Here is a 27927-nt window from a genome sequence, read left to right as displayed (position 1 = left end):
ATAAAAAATTTGGAAGACAGGAAGAAGATAGAAGGGGAGCATGCACCCTGGCTTCAGCTATTGGCAGTACTCAACACCACATGGCTTCTTAAAAACAGGAGAAAGAACAACAACAAAAGATCCCTAACAGAATGTAACATGTAAGTAGAAACTGGTTCTAACTCAGTGTACGAAGAAAGCCAGCCCAGGTACACAGATCACACTTCATGGAGGTCCATATCATCAATTATTATACTATGAAGTCCAACAACAAATAATAAAGTTATAGATAGATAGGTAGATAGATAGATAGATAGATAGATAGATAGATAGATAGATAGATAGATAGAGATATACACACACATAAAATAATAATCAGTGCCCTCAAAATTCAACTCACTGTCATCGAGTCAATCCCAATGGATAGCGACCCTATAGGACAGGGTAGAACTGTCTCTGTGGGTTTCTGAGACTCTAACTCTTTAGGGGAGCAGAAAGTCTCATCTTTGTCCCCCACCAAAAATAATGGCCAGTGGGTTCAAAATGCGGATTCTGTGGATTGCAGCCCCGTGCAGAGGCCACTAGAACTCTGAATCAGCACACTGAACCTTGTTCACTGTCTCAAAGAAAAGTTGGACTGTTTTTAAGATAAAACAGAGCATTGATGGCTGCCAATGGCAAGGTCAGTAGTTCAAAAACACTAGCTGCTCCACAGGAGAAAGATGAGGCTTTCTACTCCCATAAAGATCGACAGTGTCAGAAACCCACAGGGGCGGTTCTACTCTGTCCTGCAGGGTGGCTATGAGTCACAATCGACTTGGGGGGCCATGAGTATTTAAGAAACAGAGGAGACCCAAGATCCTCTCAGTAGCCCCATGGTCCCAAAAAGAGCATGAAAGAGACATAAATGATGAAAACAACATGGTCCTCAGGAAAAAACCCCACAGACCTGACTCTGTCCCTGACACAGAAGCAAGCACCCATGAAGCAGGCAGCCTATGGCCAGCAAAGAAAGAGCGTCGCTCCATGGCTCCAACGCCCAGCGGAATCTAGCCCATCTGGTTAGGAAAAGTCCCCCAGCTGAATGCCCGAGTCCCCAGATCAGGTTTTTCTTCTATGGCGTGGAGGTGACATGCTGAGTCATGGAGGATCTCACAAAGGCATGGCGCCTTGATGCACCTTGGCAGCGCTAACTCACATCAGCAATTCCTGGGTGTGGTCACCATGTGCCATCCCAGTCCATCCCAACTGCCCTATGGTCCAGAGTAGAACTGCCCTCTAGGGCAACAGTTCTCAACATGTGGGTCGCGACCCCTTCAGGGGTAGCCTAAGACCATCAGAAAGCACATTATTTCCTGATGGTCTTAGGAACCAAAACACTGTTCCTCTATCCATCTCCAGGCGGACCCACCCACATGCAGACATGCCCACATAGGAGTACCCAGCGTGATGACATCATCGCGCCAACCCCATCACATACACCCCATACAAATACAGGTATATGTGACAGGGTTGGTGCCATAATTTACTTATGCGGACCAATCACATGTGTAGAGAGCAGCTGCTGTGTTGAAAGCAGCTACTGTGTTGAAAGCAGCAGTGTGAGGTAAAACAACACTTCATGAATTATAATTACATATTGATTTTGTGATACATCACTATGCTTTCATTATGTTCAATTTGTAACAATGAGAATGTATCCTGCCTATCAGATATTTACATGACAATTCATAACAGTAGCAAATTACAGTTATGGAGTAGCAATGAAAATAATTTTATGGTTGGGGTCACCACAACATGAGGCGCTATACTACAGGGTCTCGGCATTAGGAAGAATGAGAACCACTGCCCTAGGGTTTCCGAGGCTGCAATCTGTTCAGGAACTGCTCAAAGACCTTTTTCCCCATGAAGCCAATAGTGGGTGCCAACTGCCAAACTTTCAGTGAACAGTCAAGCACTTAATGGTTGCGCCACCAGGATTCATTCAGCAATCCTCCAAACCAGTGGTCCTCAACCTTCCTCATGCCTTGACCCTTTAATACAGCTCCTCATGTTGTGGGGACCCCCAACCATAAAATTATTTTAGTTGCTACTTCATCACTCTAATTTTGCTACTGTTCTGACTCAGGTGACCCCTGTGAAAGGGTCGTTCCACCCCCAAAGGGGTTGCGACCCACAGGTTGAGAACCGCTGTAAACCTTGCAAATGAATGAAATCTAGGCAAGTGGATAAAAAAAGACACAGAGAAACCGTCCATCGGCTGCCCCGAGCATAAAGAGCACTGTTTTCTGTGCCTAGAAAAACCAAATGGAGTCCAGTGATGTAGTGTTTAAGCAATGGGCTGCAAAATTTGTGGTGGGCAGTTCAAAACCACCAGCAGGTCCAAGGGAGAAAGACTGGGCTTTCTACTCACATCAACAGTTACAGTCTCGGAAACCCACAGAGGGTCTGTAAGTCAGCACTGACTCGATAGCAGTGAGAGGAAAACCACACTCAAACTCACTGTTATATGAGTCGATGTCGACTCAGAGCAACCGAAAGAGCAGGGTAGAACTGCCCCCTTGGTTCCTGAGACTGTAACTCTGATGGGAACAAAGACTCATCTTTCTTCCTTGGAGTGGCTGGTGGTTTCAAACTGCCAACCTGGCGGCTAGCAGCCCAACTCTTAACCAATACACCACCACAGCTCCGTACCTAAAACAGATACTGATTATGGTGGGATGCTGCACGAGGCTTTGCATCTCTCCTTTCCCTGTCCTCCCTAAGTGTATATGTATCCCTACAGTGTGTGTGTGTGTGTGTGTGTGTGTGTGTGTGTGTGTACGCGCATCTGTGTTCTAGAAGACTTAGAGATGCACCACTTTCCAACGCAGGAGTGTAACAGCAGCACTTACCAGTGTTTTCATCCTACCAGGATGCTGATTCTGTCCCCAAGAGGAATTAAATTGAGCCTTAAATTCTGATAAGTGATCATTCCCAACCTAAGATCCCAGCTCACTTGAAACCTGAAACTGGTAATGCCAAATTCCAGAAGAGCTAGAGCTCAGGCCCAGGGAGTTGGTGAAGATTTTGTACAGAAATGTGTCTGATATTTTCAGACAGCTGATCTATCTGGAACCAAGAGCCTCCTGGACACTTGAGGGACCTGGGTGGGCCTTTGGTTTGACCTAATAACCCTCATTTCCTGAGACACCAAGTGCCGGTGTGAGCCTAGGAGTGAACTTGTAGGACAGTGGGAAGCCAAGAAACCCAAAACACTGCATCTCAATTCTGTTTCTCAAGAGTCTAAATGACCATGTAATTGTCCTTTATACTAAAGCAAAATTTAACAAACCAAACTCACTGCCACCGAGTCAATTCCAACTCATGGCAACCCTATAGGACAGCATAGAACTGCCCTTATGGATTTCTGAGACTAAATCTTTATGGGAGCAGACAGCCTCGTGTTTCTCTGGAGGAGCAATTCCTGGGTTTGAAGCATGACCGTACTCATACATAATTTTACAGCTATGCATAAATAGGGTCATATGCTTGCTTTATTGCAATACTTTTTCCCACCTCCTTACTTATTTTTCTCTTCCCTCTTCCTACATAAACAAATCCATATTCTCCACCCCAGGTAAAACAATCAATAGACTTATGTGGGTTTTCAGGAGCCCAGTAGTCTGGAGAAAGATAAGACTTTCTACTCCCAGGAAGAGTTGCAGCCTCTGAAACCCATGGGGCAATTACACCCTTCACAAGAGGGTCGCCATGAGTCCAGAGGGCCTGGACGGCAAAGAGTTTGGTTTTGTTGGTGAAGTGGACTACCCGCTGAGCTGCTAACCACAAGGTCAAGAGATTGAAATGGCCAACCGATCTGCAAGAGGCAGGCGAGTCTTTCCGAAACCCACAGGGGCAGGTCTACTCTGTCCTCTAGACTCACAATCGACGCGATAGCCCTGAGTGGGTGTAGTGCACGTCTTAATTTTTATATCTGCATATATTTATCTGCTTTATTCGGCTCTGATGATAGGTAGATTTTTCTGCGCCTTTTCTTCAAGGATCTCCCTACAAGTCACTTGTGTGGCCTTGGCTCTGATTCATCCCTCTGAACAGCTGCATAGTATTCCAGGTGTGGATGTGTAGTCAGCCAATCCCCTTCCAACTGTCAGTTACTACATTTGAGTTTTGTGAATCTGTCCTCCGTAAAAGAGGAATTCTTCTCCCACTTTGAGAAACAAAAGAAACCACACAAGTGTGAGGAGACCCTCTAAACTCACAGAATGGACCAGAAATACAGCTCGGGCTCAATTCCAAACCCTGTGGGTTATACCTTCTTCTCCACAGCTGAGTACTCAAGGGAGTCTTGTTTACCAAAGCACTCGCCAGGAAGGCCATCTCCTTTGATCATGAAAATCCTCAGGGGATGATTCCCTAAACCCAAACAAATAAACCAGTCCACTGCCAGCGTCCGGTCCCACTCAGGGCAGTCCTCTGTGTTCCAGAGTAGCGCAGCTCCATAGAGCTCTCTGGGCTGTCCCCTTTATGGAAGTAGACCATAGACTTTCTCCCACAGAGCCGCTGGGTGGATCCAAACCACTAACCTTCAGGTTAGTAGTCAACCGCTTGTACCACCCAGCGATCCGAGAATAATTGTTGTTGGTGGGGTTGTTCGTGGTGTTGTTGTTGAAAGACATCCCGTTGCTTCGGACGCGGAGCGACCTTGCAGGGCAGAGTAGCACTGCCTTCATGGGGTCCTAAGACTATAAATCTCACAGAAGGTTGCCACTTCCAACCCCCACAGCGGGGCTGGCGAGGACCAACGGCTCCTTCAAGACTGAGTGCTATTAGGCGTCACCAAGCCGTTCTGACTCAGCCACCCCAACTACAATAGAACACAACATTAATTAGAAGCAGACAAAGCTGAATTCCGCTTCCAGCATCTATCGCGCAGAGGTGAAAGTGAGCTCTCTTTTTCCATCTCTCCATTTATTTTCAAATAGGAAATGCCAAATGTACTCCTCATCCCATATCAGTAACATCAGCCAATTGCTACTTCACTTCTGGGTGTAAACAACCAAGACATCTATCCTTTCTCCAAACATGTACACACACACATACACACACACACACACACACACACACATAAACAAAACAGCTCACTCCCATTCAGTCAATACTGACTCACAGTGACCCTACCCCAGGGTAGAACTGCCCCTGTAGTTTCCAAGAGTGTAACTGCTAAGAGAGGATAGAGCCCCATCTTTCTCCCAGGGAGCAGCTGGTGACTTCAAACTGTTGATCTTATGGTTGGCAGCCCACTGGATGGCCACGATGCCACCAGGGCTGTGTTTAAAACATGATGTGCTAGGCTTGTATGTTGGGGTGTACTTCTGAGTACATGGAATTCATACCCTCAAATCAAAACTTTTTCTTATAAATTCTATATTCCATATTTAAGTGACCATGTCTACCAGGTCACCTTAGGGTGTCCATGCCATGCTCACCCAAACTAAGTCCACCTAAGAGGATGTCTCTTTCTAAGGATCCCCAAGGACTCCTGTCTGCATCACTGGTGAACCTGTGGGGGAAAATCATTTCTAGACTCTTTATTCTGTTTAAGACAGCATCTTAAGGACATTTAAAACACCAACAGATTTCTCAACTCTCTAACTTCTATCCCCATCACCTCTTGGTCAATGACAGATCACTTATTTCTGAGAACTCCCAGGGCAAGCATTTCTCCCACTTTGCAGCCCACACAAACCAGTGGCCCCAGTCCTTTCTCTCAGGAGACTCCGCTTGTCCTTAAAAGCTCGGCATATCCTCATCTACTACTTTCTCTCTCTCCCGAATTCAGATCCAAGGTCATGGAGAAATGAAATGGTCACTTAAATGAAAAGACAGCATTAAATAATGTGAAAACCACACACTTTGATCTCACACGTGCCTGCGTTCAAGTCGCTGCTTCAGCCCTTAGAAGGTGATTGTCTTTGGACAGTTTTATGAGTTGAATTGGGCCCCCAAAGAAATATGGAAGTCCTAACTCCTAGCTCCCTGTCTGAAGAGGACCTTATTTGGAAATGGGACATATAAGGATGTTATGAATTAACATGAGGTGGGCTCTAATCCAGTGTGACCTATAAAAATAGACGTGACGAACTCAGGCATTGTGGGAAGATGACCACAGGATGACAGAGTCAGAGACTGGGGTGATGCTTCTACAGACCCCGGATTTCCAGGGACCACTAGAAGCTGAAAGAGGCAAGAAAAGGGCTTCCCCTAGAACCTTCGGAAAGCTGCCGGCAGCTTGATTTTGGAATCCGTTTTTTATAAGTTGGAGACATTCAACTTCTGTTGATTCAAGCCTCCTAGCTTATATTTATTATGTCAGCTCTAGGAACTAATAGAAACATGTTATTGAAATTCTATGAGTGTCATTTATTCGAATACAAAGTAATAAGATTGCGAGAATGTAAATTAAAATTAAATATCAAGCACGGAATACACATTTAAAATATGTGCCGCCACCAACACCACCACCAAAACGCACAGAGAGACATATGAGGCGCTTCCAAAAGTTCAGGGGAAAATGGCACTGAGAGATAATGGAATTTCCGATGAACCTTTGAAGCCCTCACATATATAGAGCAAATCCATTTCCCAGCACAGGTAAAATCTTAACCATTGAAATCACCCAAAGCCTTTGGGTTCTGTTGCTTCCCCAGGTAGAATCCAGTTTAGTACATTACTCCTTAGAAGTTAAAAATAGCATGTGCAGCTAGCTGAACTCCATTAAAAAGAATATGCAAGCTAATTTTAGCATTGACCGCTCAGGAGAATCTAAACTCCCCCATGCTGAGAACCATGTGTGACCAGCATGGTTGATCTTACAGTGTTTGAACACCTGGGGAGGGGGAGAGGTGGGAGGCAAATAGTATGATGTAGTAGTTACATAATCTGGCGTCAACTTGAGAATACTAAGAGTGAAGGGGTAGAACTTATCCTGTCAATCAGGTTGCAGCTTGATGGCCTCATTTGGAGGCACTACGGAAATAAATAGCTCACTGGAGGCTAAACCCACACTCCCTCTGCTTCCTCTTCCTGCTGACAAGACACATGGAGCTAAGATGACGGAACCAGAGCCCTGGAGCTAAAGGACTCACACGGAGACTCCTGCCAGTGCTGAGATGCTTCCACTGACACTGGATCCACAAAACTTTCCAACCACTGGCCTGTGATCTTCCTGTATTCGGTGTCATTGCATGTGTTGCATGAGTCTGAAGAGGAATATACAGACTGGTATGTGACATATGGGCTAATATCAGGCTTATGGACTTGATCTGGACTGGGCTGGGATATTTTCTTAATAGAAACTTACTCTGTGATACGAAGTTCTCTTTTACACAGATATGAATGTCTCTGGATTTCTTTCTCTAGTCAACCCAGACTAACATATAGTTACAAAGTGTTTATCTTATTTGAGTTCAGCCTCAGCCCAATGAAGACACACACGGCGAAATTACTGTTAACAGTTTGAACTTATTAAAACTGGTGATGCTCAGCACTTGAGAACCATGATCTAAAGTGAATCGAACCATGATTTCAATTATTTGACCCTCACAGCAAGCCAGTGATGTGGAGACTACAGTTTTCAGACAAGGACGCAGAAGTTCAGATAAGAAAACAGCTCGGCCAAGGCCACACAGGTAGTAAGTGGTACAGCCAAGATGGCAATCTGAGGCTGGAACGAAAACCTGCATTTCTGAGAGAAGAGTTCCACCAATGACATGTTCAGCAGAGCCAGATCTAGAGCCCTGAGCTTGTAACCCCAGCAGCCTGGGGATTCTCACCATGCCACTCAGCACCGTCTTCCAAAGCTCTGGTCTGACCCTAAACTAGAGTTAGCCTGGTTTATAATTCATCCTCATCTCACTATTGTAACTGCCTGAACCAAGCCAGCTGATGAGCTTTCACGTGTGATTAGGCAGAGGAAGAGAGCCTCGAGCTGAAAGCAGGCCAGCACCTGAGCCCCAGGAACAGCTCTCGAACAACCTGCCGGTGGCCACTTTTTGCTGAATGGGAGGAACTGTCAGTTCTGATGTATTTGTTTTGGATTCAAATTGCCCCAGGCCAGGTTCTAATCTTTGCGGTAAAGGAACAGCAGAGCATGTTTTGAGCCCAGTGGAGCGTCCAGGGAGACACTATGCCAAGATCCCAGGCAGAAAGATTCACCCACTGACAGAAGGGAAGAACATTTGCAACACGGGAGGAAAGGGGGACAGCGGAGATGGCATCTGGTATCTTTACTGCAGCAGGTCCGTTCCCTCTCATGCGTCGCTATCTAAGTCAGAGTGTTCCCAAATGAAACATGGACGGAATTCATTTTATTTGGAAATGCGGCCACATATAATGATCCGATTCCCAGAATGGCTTCCCATCAAGCCTATTTTAACTTTCAATTTAACCAAAATTAGGTACTTGAGAGAGAGAGAAGAAAGTAGGAAGGTCATTCCATGCTGATCCTCACCAAATACAGACATCTCAAATAACAAAGGGCAGATTTCTATCGTTGCATTACCAACTATGGGAAAACGGGGAAACAATTTAACTCTGAAATTAACTCCACAATCAGGTTGGTTCTTCTGGGAAGTATCTTTCCCGTAGCACAGTTCATCAGGAAAGGGTGAGATGGCCCCTGGGGACCTTCCAGGGCCTGTCACATTGTTGGCAGTGGCACACCATCTTGTCCACTCTTTGTCACAAGTTGTGAATGTCTTTTTCTAGGACACAGGGGTTCGCCACACCAATCTCATGTTGCTGCCAGGTAAGACCGTTGGTTCGGAGCCTAAATCAAACTCTACGTGTAGGGAAAGAGGAGAATGGGGTTTTCCCAAGCTTATGGAACCAGAGGTGGAGAACTTCGCGGAAGAGAAACTTGGATAGGAGGATCGGTTGCTTTAGACGAGAGGAAACTAGAGGCGACTTACTGAGCTGTGAGGAAGAGAAGGTGTGAGAAGGCCGACATGACAGGAAGGAGAGGGGCAGGTGAAGAAGAGTGGAAGGTGGGTTTAATCGACTGCCTTGTGTGCCGCTCATGAAAGAGCTCTTGTCACCATTGCCCTGAGGGGTTCTCCAGGCACTTTCAACTCTTAGGGGTCCCATGGGACAAGGCAGAAGTGGCCTCACCCCTACCGGAGAATATTTTCCAGGTCTTTCTGCCATAAAGTAGCTGGCACCAAACTTGCGGTGTGAGGCTGGGAGCTTAATTGTTACACCACCAAGCTTCCTCAACCTCTAGGCAACACAGAGGCTCATTTCTCAGCATGCAAACAATATCTGCCCCGCATTCTGTAACAGGACTGTATACAGCTCATGGGCATTTTGTGGTCGTAACGGGCAAATTTAAAGTGTCTTTGCATCCTAGAATTATAAATTGGGGGAGCAGCATAAAGATCAGTAACTTAGAGTGGGGTTTTAAGAAGAGTTACTTTGTCATGGGCCTCTTCCAATTTCATACATAAAATAGAAATCACCTTGCCAAGGGCCATGCCAAGGCTGTGGCCACATGGACATGATCATGAACTAACTGCGGTGAGGGGCCACCCAGTCCTTCCTGTGAGGCCAGGTTCTTGTGGCCAGGAGTGTCCCCAGTCTAGGGAACCCGGTGATTATCAGAAACTGGACAACTGCCATCAAGGTAATAAATTATGGAGTGATTTTAAAAGAAGTGCTTTGTATGCCTTGATTTGTAATCTTGTAGTGAGCCAAGGTAGATCGTGTGGTGCGGAGAGGGTTAAACCGTAGACTAGGAGGGGTGGGGGCGGGTTAAGGAACTGGGTTCTAATTCCGTTTCAACTACAAACTCACTGAATAATTTTCACCAAGTCCATTCATTCATTCTTTCATTGGCCTCAACTTCCTGAAGGAAAAGGGATAGGGTCAGATATTCTATAACTTTACCTACCTAGCCTAAGGCGAACCTTCTCTCTCTCTCTCTCTCTCTCTCTCTCTCACACACACACACACACATCAAGTTAGTTCTCGCTCAACTCAGCCCTATACAGGGTCTGCAAGGCTCTGTAAATCTTGACAGAATCGCCCCACCTATCTTGCAGGATGCAGGCCAATGCTTATTGGACTGCACAAACAAAAAAAAGAGAGAGACCTAGGCAACACCATGCACATGCGTAAACACACATGTGCACACGCGCAAACACACATGTGTACACACGCACGCCCATTTTCTCCCACACAACACATCCCCTCCCATCTGAATTACTCTCACCAACTTGACCATGAAAACAATATCCGAGTCACCAGAGCCTATTAGGTCTAGAGAACTTTTCTTGTTCTAGAAAATGTAAGGTTCAGGATCCCCCCTTGGGGTCAGATGTACTGCAGTTGCAGCTAAACTCCAAGCCAATCACAGTATTGGGGCAAGGAGAGGCCAAGCCAGAGAGAAACACTACAGTGTACTAGCTCCTTAAGGAACCCTTGGGCCCAAGATCAAGTAACATTTGCAAACATGTGAAGAAAACACTACGGAAAAGGCAGCCCCTCATGGGGAAGGTAGGATACCCAGCAATGCCTCGAGGCCCACCAGGCCCAAACAATCCTGCCTCGCAGAAAGGCTTTCCTTGGGGGCCATGGCCCAGTCTTCTGCAAACCTGCCCAGCATCTCCCTTCAGGTCCCAGAGCCCTGTCTCCTGGGAAGTCGGAGGCACACCCTCACAGGAAGTGCAGGCGGCGTCTCCTGAGTCACACAGGGAGGCTTCGAGAAAGAGAGGCAGCACTGTGACCAATGATAGCGGCGGCTCAGAATTTCTCAGTTGTACAGAACACATCCAAAATAACCCTGCAAGGTTTAAATCAGGCAAGCAACAGATTCTTCGAGACCAGAGCTAAAAGTAACTACCTTGTTTTTATTTGGCTCTGACCGGTGTATTATCTCATTTGCTAAAGGTGGAAGGAAAAATAATGCGGAAGGGGAAAGACAGAAGGGGTTCTTCCTATTTTCCTCAGTCTGGGCCTCTGAAGGAGACAGAAGCACCCTCATGAGCATTCAAAAAGACTCAAGAACTAACAGACCACAGTTCCCAACACCTAAAAAAAAAACCGAAATGAAGAGCAAACTCCTTGTCTTGCCCCCATCCAGCTGAAAAGGTCCACCTTTCTGCTTGTCAGCTGCAGGAGCCATGCTGCTTCTTGGTTTTGCTTTATGGGGAACTTTTGTTGTCTTGATCCCAGAGGGAGGGGGACTGGCGTGAATCTAGGCCCCAAAAACACTGTCTAGTAAGTTCTCACCGGATCTTGGTTGGCAGCTAGACAATAACTGCCTGCGCTTTGCAAATGGAAAAATGAGGCAATGAAAGGGGAAGACACTTGCCCTGGGTCATCCAGCAAGTCAATAGCGAAGGCAGGGCAGGCAGCCAGCTTGCCTGGAAACAAGTCTGGGAGATTCATGTATCTGCTGAGCCACGCGATCGCTCCAGAATACTGAACGATGACTGCATGAGTGAGACCGTGAGTGTGGGAGGCAGAGGAGGAGAGACGGCATGCATGTTTGAGAGGGGGTGTGTGTCTGTGCGCACGCATGAAAGGATGCGAGAACAGAAGTGTATGTAAGAGGGGGGAAGTGTGTGTGTGTGTGTGTGTGTGTGTGTGTGTGTTAGAGCACATTTGCCTCACCTCAAATCTGCTATAGTGTCACCTATGGTTCTGTGAGTGTCTTCCCAACCAGGGACATTTGGACAAAGCAAAGTAGAGCCGAGATTGGCCACAAATAGAGGATCAAGGAGCACACATGGAGAAGAGTGGGGCGCCACCTGTTCATGAGTTGGCCCAAAACTCTGCCATCCTGTTCTTTGGATGGCTCGCCACTACAGGCTTCAGTCCGCACCAAGCTGGCTGCCACCCAGTTCACCTGCAGCTTGGGCTCCGACTCAGCTGAGCGGCCTCAAACATTTCTGTGCTCAAACTCAAGAGGAAGAAGCCTGACCTTTTCATCAGGTACAGCCATTGGCCTCTGCATGCACCCCCTGCCCACTCCCCCCCCCCCCCAAGTTACAGAAGGAGGCAGGGACACAAATGCCCCACTTCCTGCAGCCTGCAAATGAAGATCCACTGCACAGGGGGAATAATCAGGGCCTTCTCAGAGCTGGCGCCACATCCAAGGGAGCAGCTGGCTGGTACCTGGACATTTCCAAGAGGCTGCCCACCCTTCAGTGATATCACCCGACAATAGGGTGGTTTCCAGGTTTTGAATAATACCCAGTGGCCCACCAGGTGCTAGACGGCAGATGCTCCAGCCATTGCGCTAATCCTCCACTGAGCCCCGGTGCTCTGCACGTTTGTTTACAGTGGAGCACAAAAAACCGCCAAGTCGCCCACATGGACGAAGCACACCAGCCTGTGCGATCATGAGGTGTTGAAGGGACCAGGTATCGGACATCATCAGAACAAAAAAATCATATTATAGTAAATGAGGTGGGGAGTGCAGAGTGGAGACCCAAAGCTTATTTGGAGGCCACTGGACACCCCCTTACAGAAGAGTCTCAGGGAGGAGACGAGCCAGTCAGGGTGTGTTGTAGCAATGATGAAACATACAACTTTCCTCTAGTTCCTAAATGCTTCCCCCCCTCCCACTATCATGATCCCAATTCTACCTTACAAATCTGGCTAGATCAGAGGATGTACACTGGTACAGATAGGAACTGGAAACACAGGGAATCCAGGATGGATGATCCCTTCAGGACCAGTGGTGTGAGTGGCGATACTGGGAACGTAGAAGGAGTGTGGGTTGGAAATGGGGTACCAATTACAAGACTCTACACGTGACCTTCTCCCTGGGGGACGGACAACAGAAAAGTGGATGAAGGCAGACGTCGTACAGGGCAAGGTATGACAAAATAATAATTTATAAATTATCAAGGGTTCATGAGGGAAAGGGGAGCAGGAGGGGAGGGGGAAAATGAGGAGTTAATGCCAGAGGCTTAAGTGGAGAGCAAATGTTTTGAGAATGATGAGGGTAATGAATGCACAAATGTGCTTACACAATTGATGTATGTATGGATTGTGATAAGCGTTGTATGAGCCCCTAATAAAATGATTTTTTTAATAAAAAGGGTAAAACAACAAAAAAAAGAGATTAAAAAAAAAGCCAAATCACAGCGCTTGCTTCTTCAAGCCTCCCTCCTGCTGAATCTGGTCCCTCAGTGTCCATGTCTAGAAGTCCCTTGCACAAATGTCAGATGTTAGGACCTATCAGCTGTGCTTTCATGGACGGGCATCTGATAGCCTTCCCTGTCCTCCTGTTTGAGGTACTGGCCACTCTGGAGGAAAACATGCAGCCTCTTTGTTTAACACTCTCCACTGAAATCCTTCCTTGAGCCAAACAGCTGCTGGAGCTGGAGCTGACTTAGACCTGAACTACAGCATCAGCCTGATGGCTTGGAAACCAGTCACTGTCTCATAGTCACAACCCCATCCCTGGCCACCCTTCCCCACCCGCTGCCCAACCTCCAGTTCCCTGATTCAGAAAAAAAAAAAAAAATATATATATATATATATATATATTGCATTCCTCACACAACTACGCCGGGGCTCATTCATCTCCTGGAAGAATCCTGACTGCTCAGACCTTCAGAAAACAGAATATTACAGAATGACCTTGGAATAGACTCTGTGTTGGGGGTTTGCACTTGTCCGCCTTGGTGAGGTCACCCTAGAGACATCAGGTGGAATATTATGCTGGGTGTCTCAGAATGAAAGTGACATGGGCTCTCAACCACATAAACACGTGTTGGGGACTCAGAGCTGAAGTGTTGTCACATCCTACCTGCAGAGTTTCGGGGCCAAATATCAAAACAGTGTCTCAGCGATGATCCTTAAACCAAAATAAAGCAGACAGGAAGCAACATGCTGATTTAGGTTAGCTGGGATTCCTCAGACGGCATCAAATGTCATCAACAACTGATACTTAAAGAGTCCTTGAGTGCCTGGCTGGGTTTCTCTCACTGCATTTTTTTTTTCCTCTCTCTCTTCTTGTGGGAATAAATTGGGATGTGAAGCTCAGTTCAGGGGGTAAAAAGGATGCTGAGGACGGGGTAACTGCTTTAGTTTCCCAAAAGCCCTCTGCCAAAATCAACCCTGCTGTCATCCAACTGCCTTGAGAGAATGCACATTTCTGATATCCGTGGGCAACCGTCATCCCAAGCACCTATCTTGTATGGGAAAAGGCAAAACAGAAACTTGTTCACCACTCTCCCAAGATAAAAAAGGGAAGTGGGGGAAGGGAGGAGCGGAGGCAGGCAAAAGCAAATCCCTTCAGATAAACCCTGGAGAATTCGGATCCAGCAGCCCTCCTCTGCGAACTCCTCCCACTGAACGCACTAGAGAATCTGTGATCATTTCCCTACCGAGCTCAACTGAAATCCAGCTGTCACTGCTCCGCGAGGAAAGAGGAGGCCACACCGAGTGACCGCGACCTGAATGGCAAGCCCGGCGTGGCCTGGCTGCTGGCGGCGAGTTCTCAATGAAACCGAGCGAAGGGCCAAAAGTGGGTAGCTGGCAGCTCTGGCGTCTCTCCGCCCCGCGGGCGCCATCCGCCAAAGCCCTCCGGACAGACACACACACACACACACACACACACACACACACACGCCACACTCGGGCAGCAAAGACAGGCCCAGGACACACACACACACACATACAACACACACACACACACACGCCCCACTCGGGGAGCAAAGACAGGCCCAGGGAAGGGAAACGTCCCATCAGGAGGTGAGCCAGCGCTCGCCTGGCGGAAACAATGCCCACCTTTGGAACATGGATCACAGGGCCCCGGAAAGGAAGTTTTTTAGGGTGCAGCCGCCCAAAGGGCAAGCAGAGGCCCAGTGGTTGGGGCCCCCGAAGTACGCACACCCAAGCTAACCCCCACACTCTCATGCACACCCCCTACCCCACCCAGCGGGGACCAGACTCGCGTCCGCGCGGGCAAATCCCACCTCCCCAGCCCGCGCGCCTGCAGGAATGCAGGGCGACCGCAGGCGCGGAGGCCACGGGGGCTTCGTTCCCCCAGCGTCAGCCAGCCCTCTGAGGGAGGGAGGCGGGGGAGACCTACGGACTGAGCCACGGCTCTCCGGAAAAGAGCAGAGCAAGTGGGCGCGACCCCGGGGGCCGTGCAGTCACCGAGGGCGCCCCGGGCCGGGACCCTGCCGCGGGAGCCCGCCCTCTCTGCTGCGCCGCCCTGGACCCCGGCGGCCAGCTGGCCCAGCGGGCGACAGCGGAGCCGCTCCCGGGAGGCAGACGAGTCGCGCGGCGGTGGGGGCTGGGTGACGGGAATAGGAGGGGGCGTCTCGGCCCGAGTGGACTTTGCAAAGATGCCCCCCGCCCCCGGCCCATTGTCAGCTGCCAGGAGGGAAGCTGCAGGGCCCGGCGCCGCTTCCGGAGAGGAGAGGGAGTCCGTACCGATTTTGATCTTCACGCTCTGGAAGACCCGGAGCCCCTCTTCCTCCACCGCCATACTGCCCGCGGCTGCTGCCTCTCGGTCCGCCCGAGTGTCCTCGCTCCGGCCCGTCAGCCCGAAGAGAGCCGCGGAGACTTCCCGCGAAGTTCGCGCTCCGCGCAACGGCCCCCGCCGCGCCCCGGGAGCAGCGCAGGGCTGGCTGGGCGATGGGACGAGGGAGCGGCGGCGGCGGCGGCAGCTGCAGGGGCACCGCGCTCTGCTGCCGGAGTCCCCGCGCGCCTCATTCGGTGTGCTGAAGCCGACCGCGGCCCGGGCGCCGGCCCACGCGCCCCGCCCATTGGCCAGGGGCTCGGAGGCGGGGTCGGGGCGGCTCCGCCCACCGCTGCATCCCGGCTGCCAGCCGGCGGGAGCTTTGGAAAGCGGGCCGCTAGGTTTCTGGAATAGGGTTTGGATGTGACCCGGCGGGGATGGGGAACTGCTGCGGAGAGGGGACAGCCACGAGAAGCAGCTAGGGTTCCCGGGCTAGGCGAGGCAATTGCGGGCCGGGAGATCCCATTCCCAGCCTGGCCTGAGTAAGGAGAGACCCCGAGACTGCGATCCACAAAGAGCCCCCATCGGCTGCCCCGCGGACCCACCTGAGGGTCTGGAAGCCTGCCCTCTGTGTCCAGCGCTTGGCCGGCGCCGCAGCGGTCCCTGCCGGGCGGGCATGGGGGAACTGCAGCCGCGGTTTCTGAGCGATCGGTGGAGTGCATCCCATGGGTGAGGCCGTCGGTCTCCGCGCGGTTTATTGAGTCTTGAAGCCAGTAACGCAGTGGCCGCGCCACGTGCCCGTCGCGTCCCGCAGAACGCCCGGCGGAGTGCACCGGACACTGGAAAAGTTGACGTCCTGACCGAGTGCATGGCCGCCAACAAAGACCAAAACCGGGGCGCGTGCTCTATCGTGGGCCCAGTGCCAGATGGACCCCTCTTTCCACCCAGGCCCAAGGAAGGGCATCCCTACTATCTGATCAGAGCAGTCCAGGCGACACTCCTAGAACCTCTGGCTTAAGGTTGTCACCAGGCCCGGCTGGGGACCAAGTCCCTCCCTCCGTTCGCTCAGGCTTATCCCAGTGCGGTGATAAGACAGCTGGTAAACTAACTGTTCTGCGCCAGTTATCTGATTGATGCCTTCCCTGCCTAGACCCTTTGCTGATAACTTGGAGGGTGTTGCTAACTTCTTTTTGAAATGTACAAAGTAGCACGAGCACCTAAGTTAAAAAAATTCAAACATAAAAGCATATATTTAAAAAGTCCCCTCCCTCCCAACCTCAGCTCAACTTCCCAGGACTGAGTACTGGCAATGATTCTTGGGGACTTTGGAGAAATTCTTTGCTTAGGTGTTGGGACACTAACATTCCCCTTGTTTCTGGGGTATATTGTGAGAAGTATGGAAAAGAATCCATGCCTAGTGGATGTGTTTGATTTTTGCCCCTTAACCGTAGAACTTTGATATTTGAGTCTCTTCTAAATGACTTCTCGGTCAGCCTGACTGGGGTTGTACTCAGCAGGTATCCCAGCAAACACCTTCCATCTCTTTCTTAAGATCATTTATCTTCCAGTGTTTCCTGGGCTTGTGAAACAGGACTCTGCCTGGGGCCTGCTTTGCATGCACAGGGCATGCTGGAGGATAATGGCAATCTATAATGTTCCTTAAGAAGACCAGACTTGGATTCCCCGGGTTCGATTCCTGGCCAGTGCATTTCTTGCCAGCCTTTACCCTTTCTGTCAGTGGAAGTTTGGGTGTTACTGTGCTGCTGAGGGGAACTCAGCAGAGCTCCAGACAAAGATAGCCTAGAGAGAAAAGCCTAGAGATCGATGTCTGGAAAAACCAACCCCTGAAAACCCTGAGTCACAATGGTGCATCCAATCCCTTGTGCATGGGGTCACCATGGGTCCCGATGACTCAATGACTGCTCACATCAAAATAAGGAGCCTTGGCTCAGAGCCAGTTAGGAAAATCAAATTCCAGTTATGCCAACATCTTGCAAATCTTTGTGTTGTGTTTTGAGTGACTATTTACAGAACATGTTTGTTTTCCAATCCACCATTCCTACACATTTTCTTGCAGGATAGGGATTGCTATCTCCATCATCTAACAAGACTTTTCCCACCATCTCCCGGCATTTACGGTTTCCGTTTATCCTTCTTTCCTCTCCCTCCTGCCTTCTGAGCTGTATTCTGGGGTGAATGCTGTGCTTTCGATTGCCTATGGCTGGTTGTTCTAAGGAGTGTGTTTCTCCCAGCTGTTATTGTTCCCTTTTAAGGTCAGTTGTTTGCTGAAAGTTGAGCAATAGAAGTGTGTTCCATCTCAGCCCTGACGAGTGACTGGAGGCCCTACTCCAGCGGCTCCACCAGGTTCCATCAGACCAATAGGCCTGGTCTCTGGATTGTTTGAGTTGTGTTATACACTTTTCACACACTCTCTCCAAGACCCTCATTTTGTACCACAGTGAATGAAGGGGGAAGTGCAGAGTGGAGACCCAAAGCCCATTTGTCAGCCACTGGAGATCCCCTCACAGAGTGGTCTAGGGGAGGAGATGAGTCAGTAAGGGTGCAACGTAGTACCAATGAAGAATACAGCTTTCCCCCAGATCCTGGATGCTTCCTCACCCCAACTACCATGATCCAAACTTTACCTTGCAAGACTGGATAGAGCAGAGGTTTTACACTGGTGCATCTGGGAGCTGGAGGCACAGGGAATCCAGGGTGGATGATACCTTCAGGACCAGGGGTGTGAGGGGCGATACTGGGAGGGTAGAGGGAGAGTGGGTTGGAAAGAGGGAACCGATTACAAGGATCTACATGTGACCGCCTCCCTGGGAGACGGACAGCAGAGAAGGGGGTGAAGGGAGATGCCGGATAGGGCAAGATATGACAAAATAATAATCTATAAATTATCAAGGGCTCATGAGGGAGGGGGAGGGGGGAGCGGGGAGGGAGGGGGGGGAAACAGGACCTGATGCAAAGGGCTTAAGTGGAGAGCAAATGCTTTGAAAATGATGAGGGCAAGGAATGTGCAGATGTGCTTTATACAATTGATGTATGTATATGCATGGATTGTGATAAGAGTTGTATGAGCCCCTAATAAAATGTTTTTTTTAAAAAGACCCTCAATTTGATCCCTTTCAGAGTGGTTGTTAGGCACCATCTAGTTCTCCAGGTCTCAGGGTAGTGGATTCTGAAATTCTCAGTCTGTTGGTCCTTTGAACTTAATGGCCTCCAGGCATATTTAATTTTCTTCTCTTTTCTTGGCTCTGCATGGTAATGAGCCAATAGTTGAACCTTAGATGGCAGCTCAAAAGCTTTTAAGCCTGGTAGCTGCTCAGAAAAATAGGATGCAGAACATTGCTCTATATTATGCTACTTGGCCTTGATGCTCCCACCCCCAACTATGGTCCTTAGCTCCAGGTCCTTCCCTAAAGGTGTTTAGTTGTGGCTAAGAAGTATATACATGGGGGCTTCAAAAAGTCATGAAAAAATTCCATTATCTTTCACCTAATTCTTCCTGTCCCTCCAGTCTGCTTGCCTGTATTTCCACTTGTAGATCAATGTTTGTCATTTCTGGTAATGCAGGATTGTCAATGCAAAGACATTTATCTTTGATGTCGATAACTCTTATGTACGTACGTCTCAGCGTCTTCCTTTCACTGCTGACACTCGAATGGTCGTCTCATTTTTACTGCCTTCCCCTTCATTAGTCATTAGGGAAAAGAGGAGGCTTTCTACTCCCATGAGGATTAAGTCTCAGAAACGCACAGGGGCAGTTCTACCCTGTCCAGTAGGGTCTCTGTTCCATGGCAGCAAGTTTGAGGGATCTTTTGTTGTTCCCCTAGCCAAAGAACTGCAAGTCTGTTCTCTACCCTCACCTTCCCTGTCCTGTCAAACATTGAAGATTATTTTTTCCTGTGCATAACTCCTTCGTTGTTTAATAGTGGACTCATATGACTGTCCTGTGTGGTTGACTTATTTCACTCACATAATGTCTTCCAGGATCATCCACATATGAGGTGTTTCAGGGATTCTTTGTCATTCTTTACTGGTGCAGACTATTCCGTTGTGCACAGTTTATCCACTTATCGGTTGGTGGGCACTTAGATTGCTTCCATTTCTGCTATTGGGAATAATGCTGCAATGAACATGGATGTATGTATAGCTGTCCGTGTCCTGGATTTTATTTCTTTAGGATATATTCCTAGTAGTGGGATTGGTGGACCAAATGGCATTTCTAGCAAATCTTGATTTAAAGTATATTTTTTAAAGCCCAGGCATGAAAGCTTCATCAGGACATTTGCTCTGTGGGTTTCATCAGAAAATCTACCTTTTGGTTCTGGCTCGTGGTCGGTAGTGAAGGCTTTTGCTCCACCACCACCACCACCACCACTACCACTACCACCCACCACACCAGCATCTATGAAAATCAAAGGAATCCTGGTGGCATATTGGGTTGGTTACTAGTTGGGCTGCTAACCACAAGGTCAGCTGTTCAAACCCACCAGCTGCTCCATGGGAGAAAAATGAGGCCTTCTACTCCCATAAAGAGTTACAGTCTGAGTGTGGTAGTTATATAATTGTTTGTCAATTTGAGAGAATTAAGAGGGAAGGGGTGGAGTCTAGTCTGTCAATCAGGTCATAGCCAATGAAGCCTCTGTGTGGACATGGCCTTCTGCTGAGGATTCTGGGAACTTCTGTATTCCTCCTTGGAGACCCTCTCTCTCTCTGCTGAATCCCTGGGAGACACTTCAGCTGACAAGACACATGAAACTACATGAAACTATCTTAGTGCCCTGAGCTGGGGCAGCCACAAGGAAACCTCTGCCAGCGCTGAGATGCTTACAATGCCACTGGATCCACAAGACTTTCCAACCACTGACCTGTGATCTTCCTGAATTCGGTGTCATTGCATGTGTTTCATGAGTCTGAAGAGGACTTTATAGATTCATATCAGACATATGGGCTAATATCAGACTTATGGACTTGATCTGGACTGGGCTGTGATGTTTTCTCAATATTCAACTGCTCTTGTATATAAAGCTCTTTCTTATACACATATGAGTGTCTATGAGTTTGTTCTCTAGTCTACCCAGACTGACACACTGAGAAACACAGGGGCAGTTCTACGCTGCCCTATAGGGTTAGTATGAGTCGAAATAGTCTCAATGGCAGCCAGCAAGTTGAGTATGAAAATCATCATCATCATAATGAGACTTATCTGCCTTATTCATCCACAAACTTGAAAAACCAAAGGTAGTAGAAAGAATGTAGACGCAGTGTTTAATGGGTTGAGGGCATCAGAAATGTTTCTATAATGGTGTTGAGTTTCTGTTTCTTTATCGGTAAACTGGGAGTAATCATGCCTACCTCATGATGTTCTTGTGGGAGTAATCTGGACTATATGCAAGCAAGTCTAAATTCACCCAATAGTTGTACACTTTCTCCTCCTACCTAAGTGATGAACTATAACACTTTACACCTTTCGTTATACGTGCAGTGAGTTGGTGTCTAGTTGGAACTTAACATATCTTCATTATGAAGTCAACATGTCTCAATGTTGTACATCTGATTTACATAGATTACATACATTATCTGATTGGGCTTGGTGCAAATCAACCCAGTGAAATTGATACTACAGGTTAGGAAATGAAGCCACTTGATTATAGCCAATCCCTCTGATTCTTTAAAACTACTTTTTCTGTATCACCCACATCCAGAATCCACCTCCCTGCCTCTTTCTTTCTTCCCTCATTCCATTGTCTCTTTTCTAATGTGTTCTTTCCAAAGTTGCTTCCACTGCCTTTATCTCTCCATTATCCCTAATTGTAGTCTCCTGTTTCCATCTCCCTATCTCACCCCTCTCTGCAGGCCCCATTGCATCCTTGATGATCTTGTGCAGATTAAATTAGATGACTGCTGGTACTGAAGATAACGGGTCCTGAAGATAACACCCTAAGAGGCTGAAAGAGAAAAACAACCCTACAATTTCCCTGTCAAACTCATCCTTTGACACTCCCTTCTTATCTAGGGATAAATCCCTTGCCATGGCCTCCAAGGGCGGACATGATATAGCTCCTGCCTACTTCTCTGCTGTCGCCGTTGACTCCAGTCATTCTCCTTCTGTCACACTTCTCTTCCTCACTGGCCTCTAACCCTACAGCCTCTTAGTGGTTATTCAAACATGCTAGGTTCTCCAGAGAAGCAAAACCAGTTGATGCTTGGATGTGTATGTACATGGAAAGAGATTTATATCAAGAAATGGCTTACACAGTTGTAGAAGTGGCAAATCCAGTCCGGTTCAAGTATGGGGTTAGGTATAAGCTAGAAGCTTTTCCTGACTGTTGGAGCTGCAGAGAAGACCACCGGCTGGTGGGTGGGGAGCTGAATGAATCCCATTATCTGTAGTCTGCTAACGACTCTTATGATCAGCAAGAGGTCAATAAACTAGATTGGGGATCCAAATCTAGCTAGAAGTCAGCTAACTTCCACATACTGTCAGTTTGTACTCCAGCAATCAACAGCCTTGCTATCATACAAACTAGATTGGAAAGCAAGTGATTGCAGATGCAGTTCTTATAAAATTTAACACCTTTATCATGTAATCTCCCTTCTGACCCACTTAAGTTTTTAGTTCTAAATATTGTCAACTTTCTTTTTGATCGAAGTTTCTCTCTGCTTTACTTTATTACTTTTCATTTTGTTGTTTGTTTTTTTTATAGACAAAATCCAGGAGAGATAAATCTATAGAGACAGTAGCTGGATTTATGGTTTCTTGGAGGTATGTCGGGGGAGGTTGGGGGAAAATAGAGAGCTAATAACAATGAGTCCAAGAAAGAAGAAAATGTTCTAAAAATTGATTGTGCATAACCCTTCTTAATATGCTCAAACTATTGACTTGTATGACATGTGCATTATATATGCCAACAAGCTTTAAAACAAGAAAAAAGAAGACTGAAATCCTGACAACTGGACCAGTAAGCCACATCAGGATAAATGCAGACAAGATTGAAGTTATCAAGGATTCTATCTTTTTGCATGCTTAACCAATGCTCATTGAAGCAACTAAGCATTGGGTAAATCTGCTGCACAAAACCTCTGTAGAGTATTGAATATCCAAGCCATAGTATTTTTGCTTGCTTCATGCACATGGGAAAGCTGGACTTCAAATAAGGAAGACTGAACAGGAATTGATGCATTTGAATTATGATGCTGCTAAAAGGACAAACAGATCTGTCCTGGAAGCGTACTCTTCGAGGCAAGGATGGTCTGACTTCCTCTCACACCCTTTGGACATGTTGTCAGAAGAGACCAGTCCCTGGAAAGAACTTAGTAAAGGAGAGGGGCAGTGAAAGAAAGACAGGCCCTTAATGAGATGGACTGACACTGTAGCTACAACAGTGGACTCAACCATAGGGTCAATAGGATGGCACAGGACCAGTGAGTGTTCTGTGTTTTTCTGTTATGCAGAGGTCATTCTGGCTCCCAACTGACTCAATGGCACTGACCAGCAACAGCAGCATTGCACATAAAATGCACTCCTGCCTTGGAATCTCTGTACTTGCTGTTTCTGGGACAGTCTTCCCCCCCAGATCTCTGCATGGTTACTTCCTCACCTCATCTAGGTATCTATTTCAATATCACTCCACTTCCTCAGTGACTTTTCTGGCCATCCCCCATGATGTGCTTCCACTTGTCTCCTCTATCTTATCTTCATCATCCTTAACACTACTGACAAAACACACACACGCACACACATAAACTGCTTGTGCACACTAAAATGCAAGCTTAATGAAGATAAAGACCTATTTTTCACTGCTGAATCCTCTTTTCCTAAAACAATGGCTAAGGTATTAGCTGAAAAGAATTAAACCCCATTCTTTATGACTTGATTACTGTTAGCCTCTAGCCACAACAATCTCCTTCCAAATCCTCAGTGACATGGCTTGAACTTATCATCTCCAGGCCTTCCTTCAGTTTGCATACTGGGAGTCTGGCAGGATCTGAAGAAAGGCAGGTTTACTGGATCAAATCTCAGATTTGCTGATACTAAGTCAAGGACATTGGATGCTGTAATGTACCATCCAGACCCTCTCCGTTAAGACCAAGGCTTTGCCTCAGAACTCACTACCACCAAGTCAATTCTGACTCACAGTGACCCTATGGGACAGAGGAGAGCTACCCCTTTGGGTTTGTGAGACTGTAACTCTTTTATTATTATTATTGAATACTCTTATTGGGGGCTCTTACAGCTCTTATCACAATCCATACATTCATCCAGTGTGTCAAGCACATTGGCACATGTACCGCCATCATCATTTTCAAAGCATTCTCTTTCCACTTGAGCCCCTGATATCAGCTCCCTATTTCTTCCCTCTCCCTCCCCCACCCACCTGCCCTCCCCCACGAACCCTGGATAAGTTATAGGTTATTATTTTCATAGTTTACCGTGTCCTCCGTCACCCCTCACCCACTTTTGCATTATTTGTCTCCCTGAGAAGGGGTTATAGGTTGATCCTTGTGGTCGATTCTCCCTTTCTCCTCCCACTTCCCCTAATCCTCCTGGTATCTCTACTCTTCTTGTTGGCCCCGAGGGGTTTTATCTATCCTGGATTCCCTGTGTTGTGGTCTCTTATCTGTAGCAGTGTGCATGCTCTGGTCTAATCCAATTTGTAAGGTAGAATTGAAGTCATGATAATGGGGGGAAGGAAGCGCCAAAGAACTAGAGGAAAATTGTGTGTTTCATCGGTGCTATACTGCACCCTGACTGGCTCATCTCTTCCCTGTGACCCCCTCTGTGAAGGTATGTCCAATTGTCTACAGACAGGCATTGGGTCTCCACTCCATGCCCTACCTCTATTCACCTTGGGTATGGTTTTATTGTGGATCTTAGATGACTGATACCTGATCCTGTCAACATCTCATGATCACACAGGCTGGTGTGCTTCTTCCATATGGGTTTTGTTGCTTCTGAGCTAGATGGCAGCTTGTTTATCTTCAAGCTTTTAAAACCCCAGACATGATATTTTTTATAGCCAGGCACCATCAGCTTTCTTCACCACATTTGCTGATGCACCGATTTTGTCTTAAGCACTCAGGTTGGGAAGGCAAGCATCACAGAATGCTGGATTGTTAGACCAAAGTGTTCTTGTGTTAAGGGAGTACTTGAGTTGAGGCCCAATGTCCATTTGCAACCTTAATTCATAAATATAGATATGAGTATATAGTTCTATTCCTCTCTCTATATATATATATCTGTATATATATATCTGTATTAAGGCCTCTATAAATGTCCTTTGCCTCCTTGTTCTTTTCTTTATTTCCTTTTTACTTCCCTCTTGTCCCACCATCATGTTCAGCCTTCATTCGGGTTTAGTAATTCCTTGCTGCTACATTGCCCTTGATTGAACCCCACCAGGCATCCTACGACCTTCCTTCCATTTATTTCAGTTCATTTGTTGGTCCTTTGTCCCTGGGTTGTCCACCCCCTTCCTTTCTCCCACCTACCCTTTTCCCATATCTCCCCAGAACTATTGATCCTGACCTTTTCATCTCCAAATTGTTTATCCCCATCTTATCTAGGTAGACATGCAGATACATAAACAAGTGCAAAAACTAGGCAAAGCCAAATAAAACAACAAAAGAAGTCAAAACAGCAAAAACAATAACAACAACAGCAAAAAAAAAAGAAACAATAGCAAAAATAAAGACACTGACAAAAATGGAAAAGCCTGTAAATAAGTCAAGGTCTGTTTGTTGGCCTTTATGAGTGTTTTCCAGTCCAGTCTGATAGGGTGCCACACTCTAGTTATGGCAGCTAACTAAACAAGAGGGGAAAAGAAAGAGAGAGAGAAAAGACATGGGGAGGGAGGGAGCCAGGCACTAACCCACCCAACGGAAGGGTATTGTTTATATCTCCACAGGAGGAGAGAGAGACCAGACTTCAACCCGATGGGCCAAGATGTGAATACAGCATACCAGCATGTACCAGGGAACCAATAGAGAGATTTGTGGGACCAGCCCCAATACCAACTATGTGGACACCCCCCCCCTCAGAAGAATGCACTTCAGAGGACAGCATTGGGGTTACAGCTTGAGGATAGGGGAGCATCAGATTAGAGCACACAGGAGAAATGCAAAGGCATGGAGAGGCAGGAGAGCACATCCTGGTCCACTAAGCACCAAGGGTGACGTTCCTGCTCGGAGCAGACAACACACAGGGAAGACCGTAAGGCCAGCCCCACCACGGGACACAGCATCCCTCACTGAACCATGGAGCTGTGGGGGACAGCAATGGAGACACAAAACGGGAATAGTGCACGGTCTGGCCCCATTATGCTGGGGTGAGGCACTGAGGGCATGCAGCAGAACAGCAGGGGGAGCAGAGTGATAAGCCCCCTGGAGAATACCTTTCATACACACACACACACACACACACACACACACGTATATATGTGTGTGTATATATATATATTAAAGAAAGATATATATAAATATATATAAACAGCAGGCTCATACCACTTTGTTTTTGGAAGGTGTACTCACTTCACTCAGCATCTTGTCCTCCAACTCCATCCGGGTCAGGAGGTTGCTTTACAGTTTCACCCTGATTCTTTGGCGAGGCACAGTATTCCATCATGTGCATGAACCACAGTTCATGCATGCATTCTCCCCACCAGTGGGCATGTGGGTGGGTCCCGCCTTCTTGGTCTTGTGACTAGTGCTGTGATAAAGTTGGGCACACATATATCTGTGTGTGCTGCGTTCCTTGTTCCTGTAGGTTATAGTGACCCTGTGGGACAGAGTAGAATCACCCCTGTGCGTCTCTGAGATTGTAACTCTTTACAGATGCAGAAAGCCCCCTCTCCCTACCTCAGAGCTGCTGATGGTGTCAAACTGCTGACCTGGTAGCCCAAAACATAACACCAATGCCATTAGGACTCCTTTAATCATTATACCACCAGGGGTCCTCTAAGTGAACTAGAAATGCCAACATTGCCAGGGCAGGCAATAGTAGGCAGGACCGACATGCTCAGAGAAGTGAGCACTCTAGAGTGGATATATATGTATATATTTGACGAGGCTGCTGAGTGGATCTCATGGGACAGCCCAGAGGACACTCCATTTACACAATCAGTAAGAATGTGCTGGCAAAGAGGCACACACATCATTCGGGAGCTCAGTGGTGACCCCCCTGTCAGAGAGGGCTCAGGGGCATGCTGCAGAATTGTGCTCCCGGACAGCCAGCAATGAGGATGACAGGAGAGGGACAGAACCGAGGCCAGGTGGTGACACTTAACTGTCAGAAGCAAGATGGGTACAATTGATGTAATAAGCTAGAGGGCTGAAGTAGCAACTAAAGAGTTCTGAACGGCAAAGGGCTAAGTGAGTTAACTGAATATGATTTTATCAGGGGCAAGATAAGTAAGTGAGCTCACAGAGGGTGCTTATGTTGGTCTGGGCACATTAGAGAAACAAATCCACAGAAACTCATCTGTATAAGAGAGTTTTATGTAAAGGGTAAGTGCACATCAAGAAAACATCACAAGTCCAACATTAAACCTTATGTCTAACACCAATCCACAAAGTCCTCCTCCATCTCACAAAACACTTGCAATGATGCCGACTGCAGGAGGAAAGCCGAGTCAGTGAATGTGTAAAAATCTCAGCGCTGGCAGGGGCCTCCACACGGGTGCTCCAGCACCCAGGGCTGCATCAGGGTAGGTCTATGTGGCTTCTCCTCAGGGATGTCTTGCAGGAAGTGAGCCTTGCCAGCTAAGGCAAGGATCTGCCTAAGGCAGCTGCTCCCTGGTCCAACGATCAGAAAGCAAGAGACCCGAGAACTCAAAAGGCAAGGCTCAGGGAGCCATTTATCCCGCCACCCTTCAATTAACCCCACATGTGTTTATCAGCCAGGTTGGCACAATAAACTAACTACCTCAGTACTGCTTAATTAATACAACCAAAAGAAATCAAAGGTGAATGAATGATCAAGAATTGCCCCAATAGAATATCAGGATTCCTTGCCTGGTTTCCAGATGTGAGCCAGTTTTCATGTCCAAACCATTGAGTGAAGGAGAGGCTGAGGAAAGGCCTTGCTCTAAGTACATATATGGTAATATTACCCATAACCCACTGCCATCGAGTTTATTCTGACTACATAGGGTTTTCCCCAACTGTAAATCTTTACCGGAGCACATACCCTCTGAGAGGCTAGTGGGTTTAATGTCTTAACCCACTGCCCCATCTGAGTTCCTTAAAGATTTCTCTTCCCTAATGAAATATACAGCCATTTACTGAAGTGGTTGTACACCAGGGACAATACCCAGACATTTCAAGGACTGTCAGGCACAGGGTGTGAAGTGACATTGTTCCCAGGCACCCAAAGTGTCAGATACCCCCTGTTACGGTGGGAATTTATTATATCCAGAATATAAATGGAATCTCAGCACAGGATTGGCTTGATC

General features: G+C 47.5%; 1 protein-coding gene and 1 pseudogene across 1 annotated transcript in view; both read right to left on the bottom strand.

Annotated features, from left to right (window-relative positions):
• RASA3 (RAS p21 protein activator 3) overlaps positions 1-15706 on the bottom strand; it is a 259051-nt gene extending 243345 nt beyond the window's left edge. Inside the window, exon 1 of the mRNA XM_075563383.1 lies at positions 15436-15706. Within this exon, the coding sequence (XP_075419498.1) occupies positions 15436-15490 (55 nt within the window). The 5' untranslated portion in view covers positions 15491-15706. The remainder of the gene's footprint in view (positions 1-15435) is intronic.
• Positions 15544-27927, bottom strand: part of LOC142460996 (casein kinase I-like) — a 61282-nt pseudogene continuing 48898 nt past the window's right edge.

The sequence above is a fragment of the Tenrec ecaudatus genome, chromosome 11 (assembly GCF_050624435.1).
Source record: "Tenrec ecaudatus isolate mTenEca1 chromosome 11, mTenEca1.hap1, whole genome shotgun sequence".
NCBI lineage: Eukaryota > Metazoa > Chordata > Mammalia > Afrosoricida > Tenrecidae > Tenrec > Tenrec ecaudatus.
Note: the sequence above shows the minus strand (reverse complement) of the source record. Positions and strands in the feature narration are given on the sequence as shown.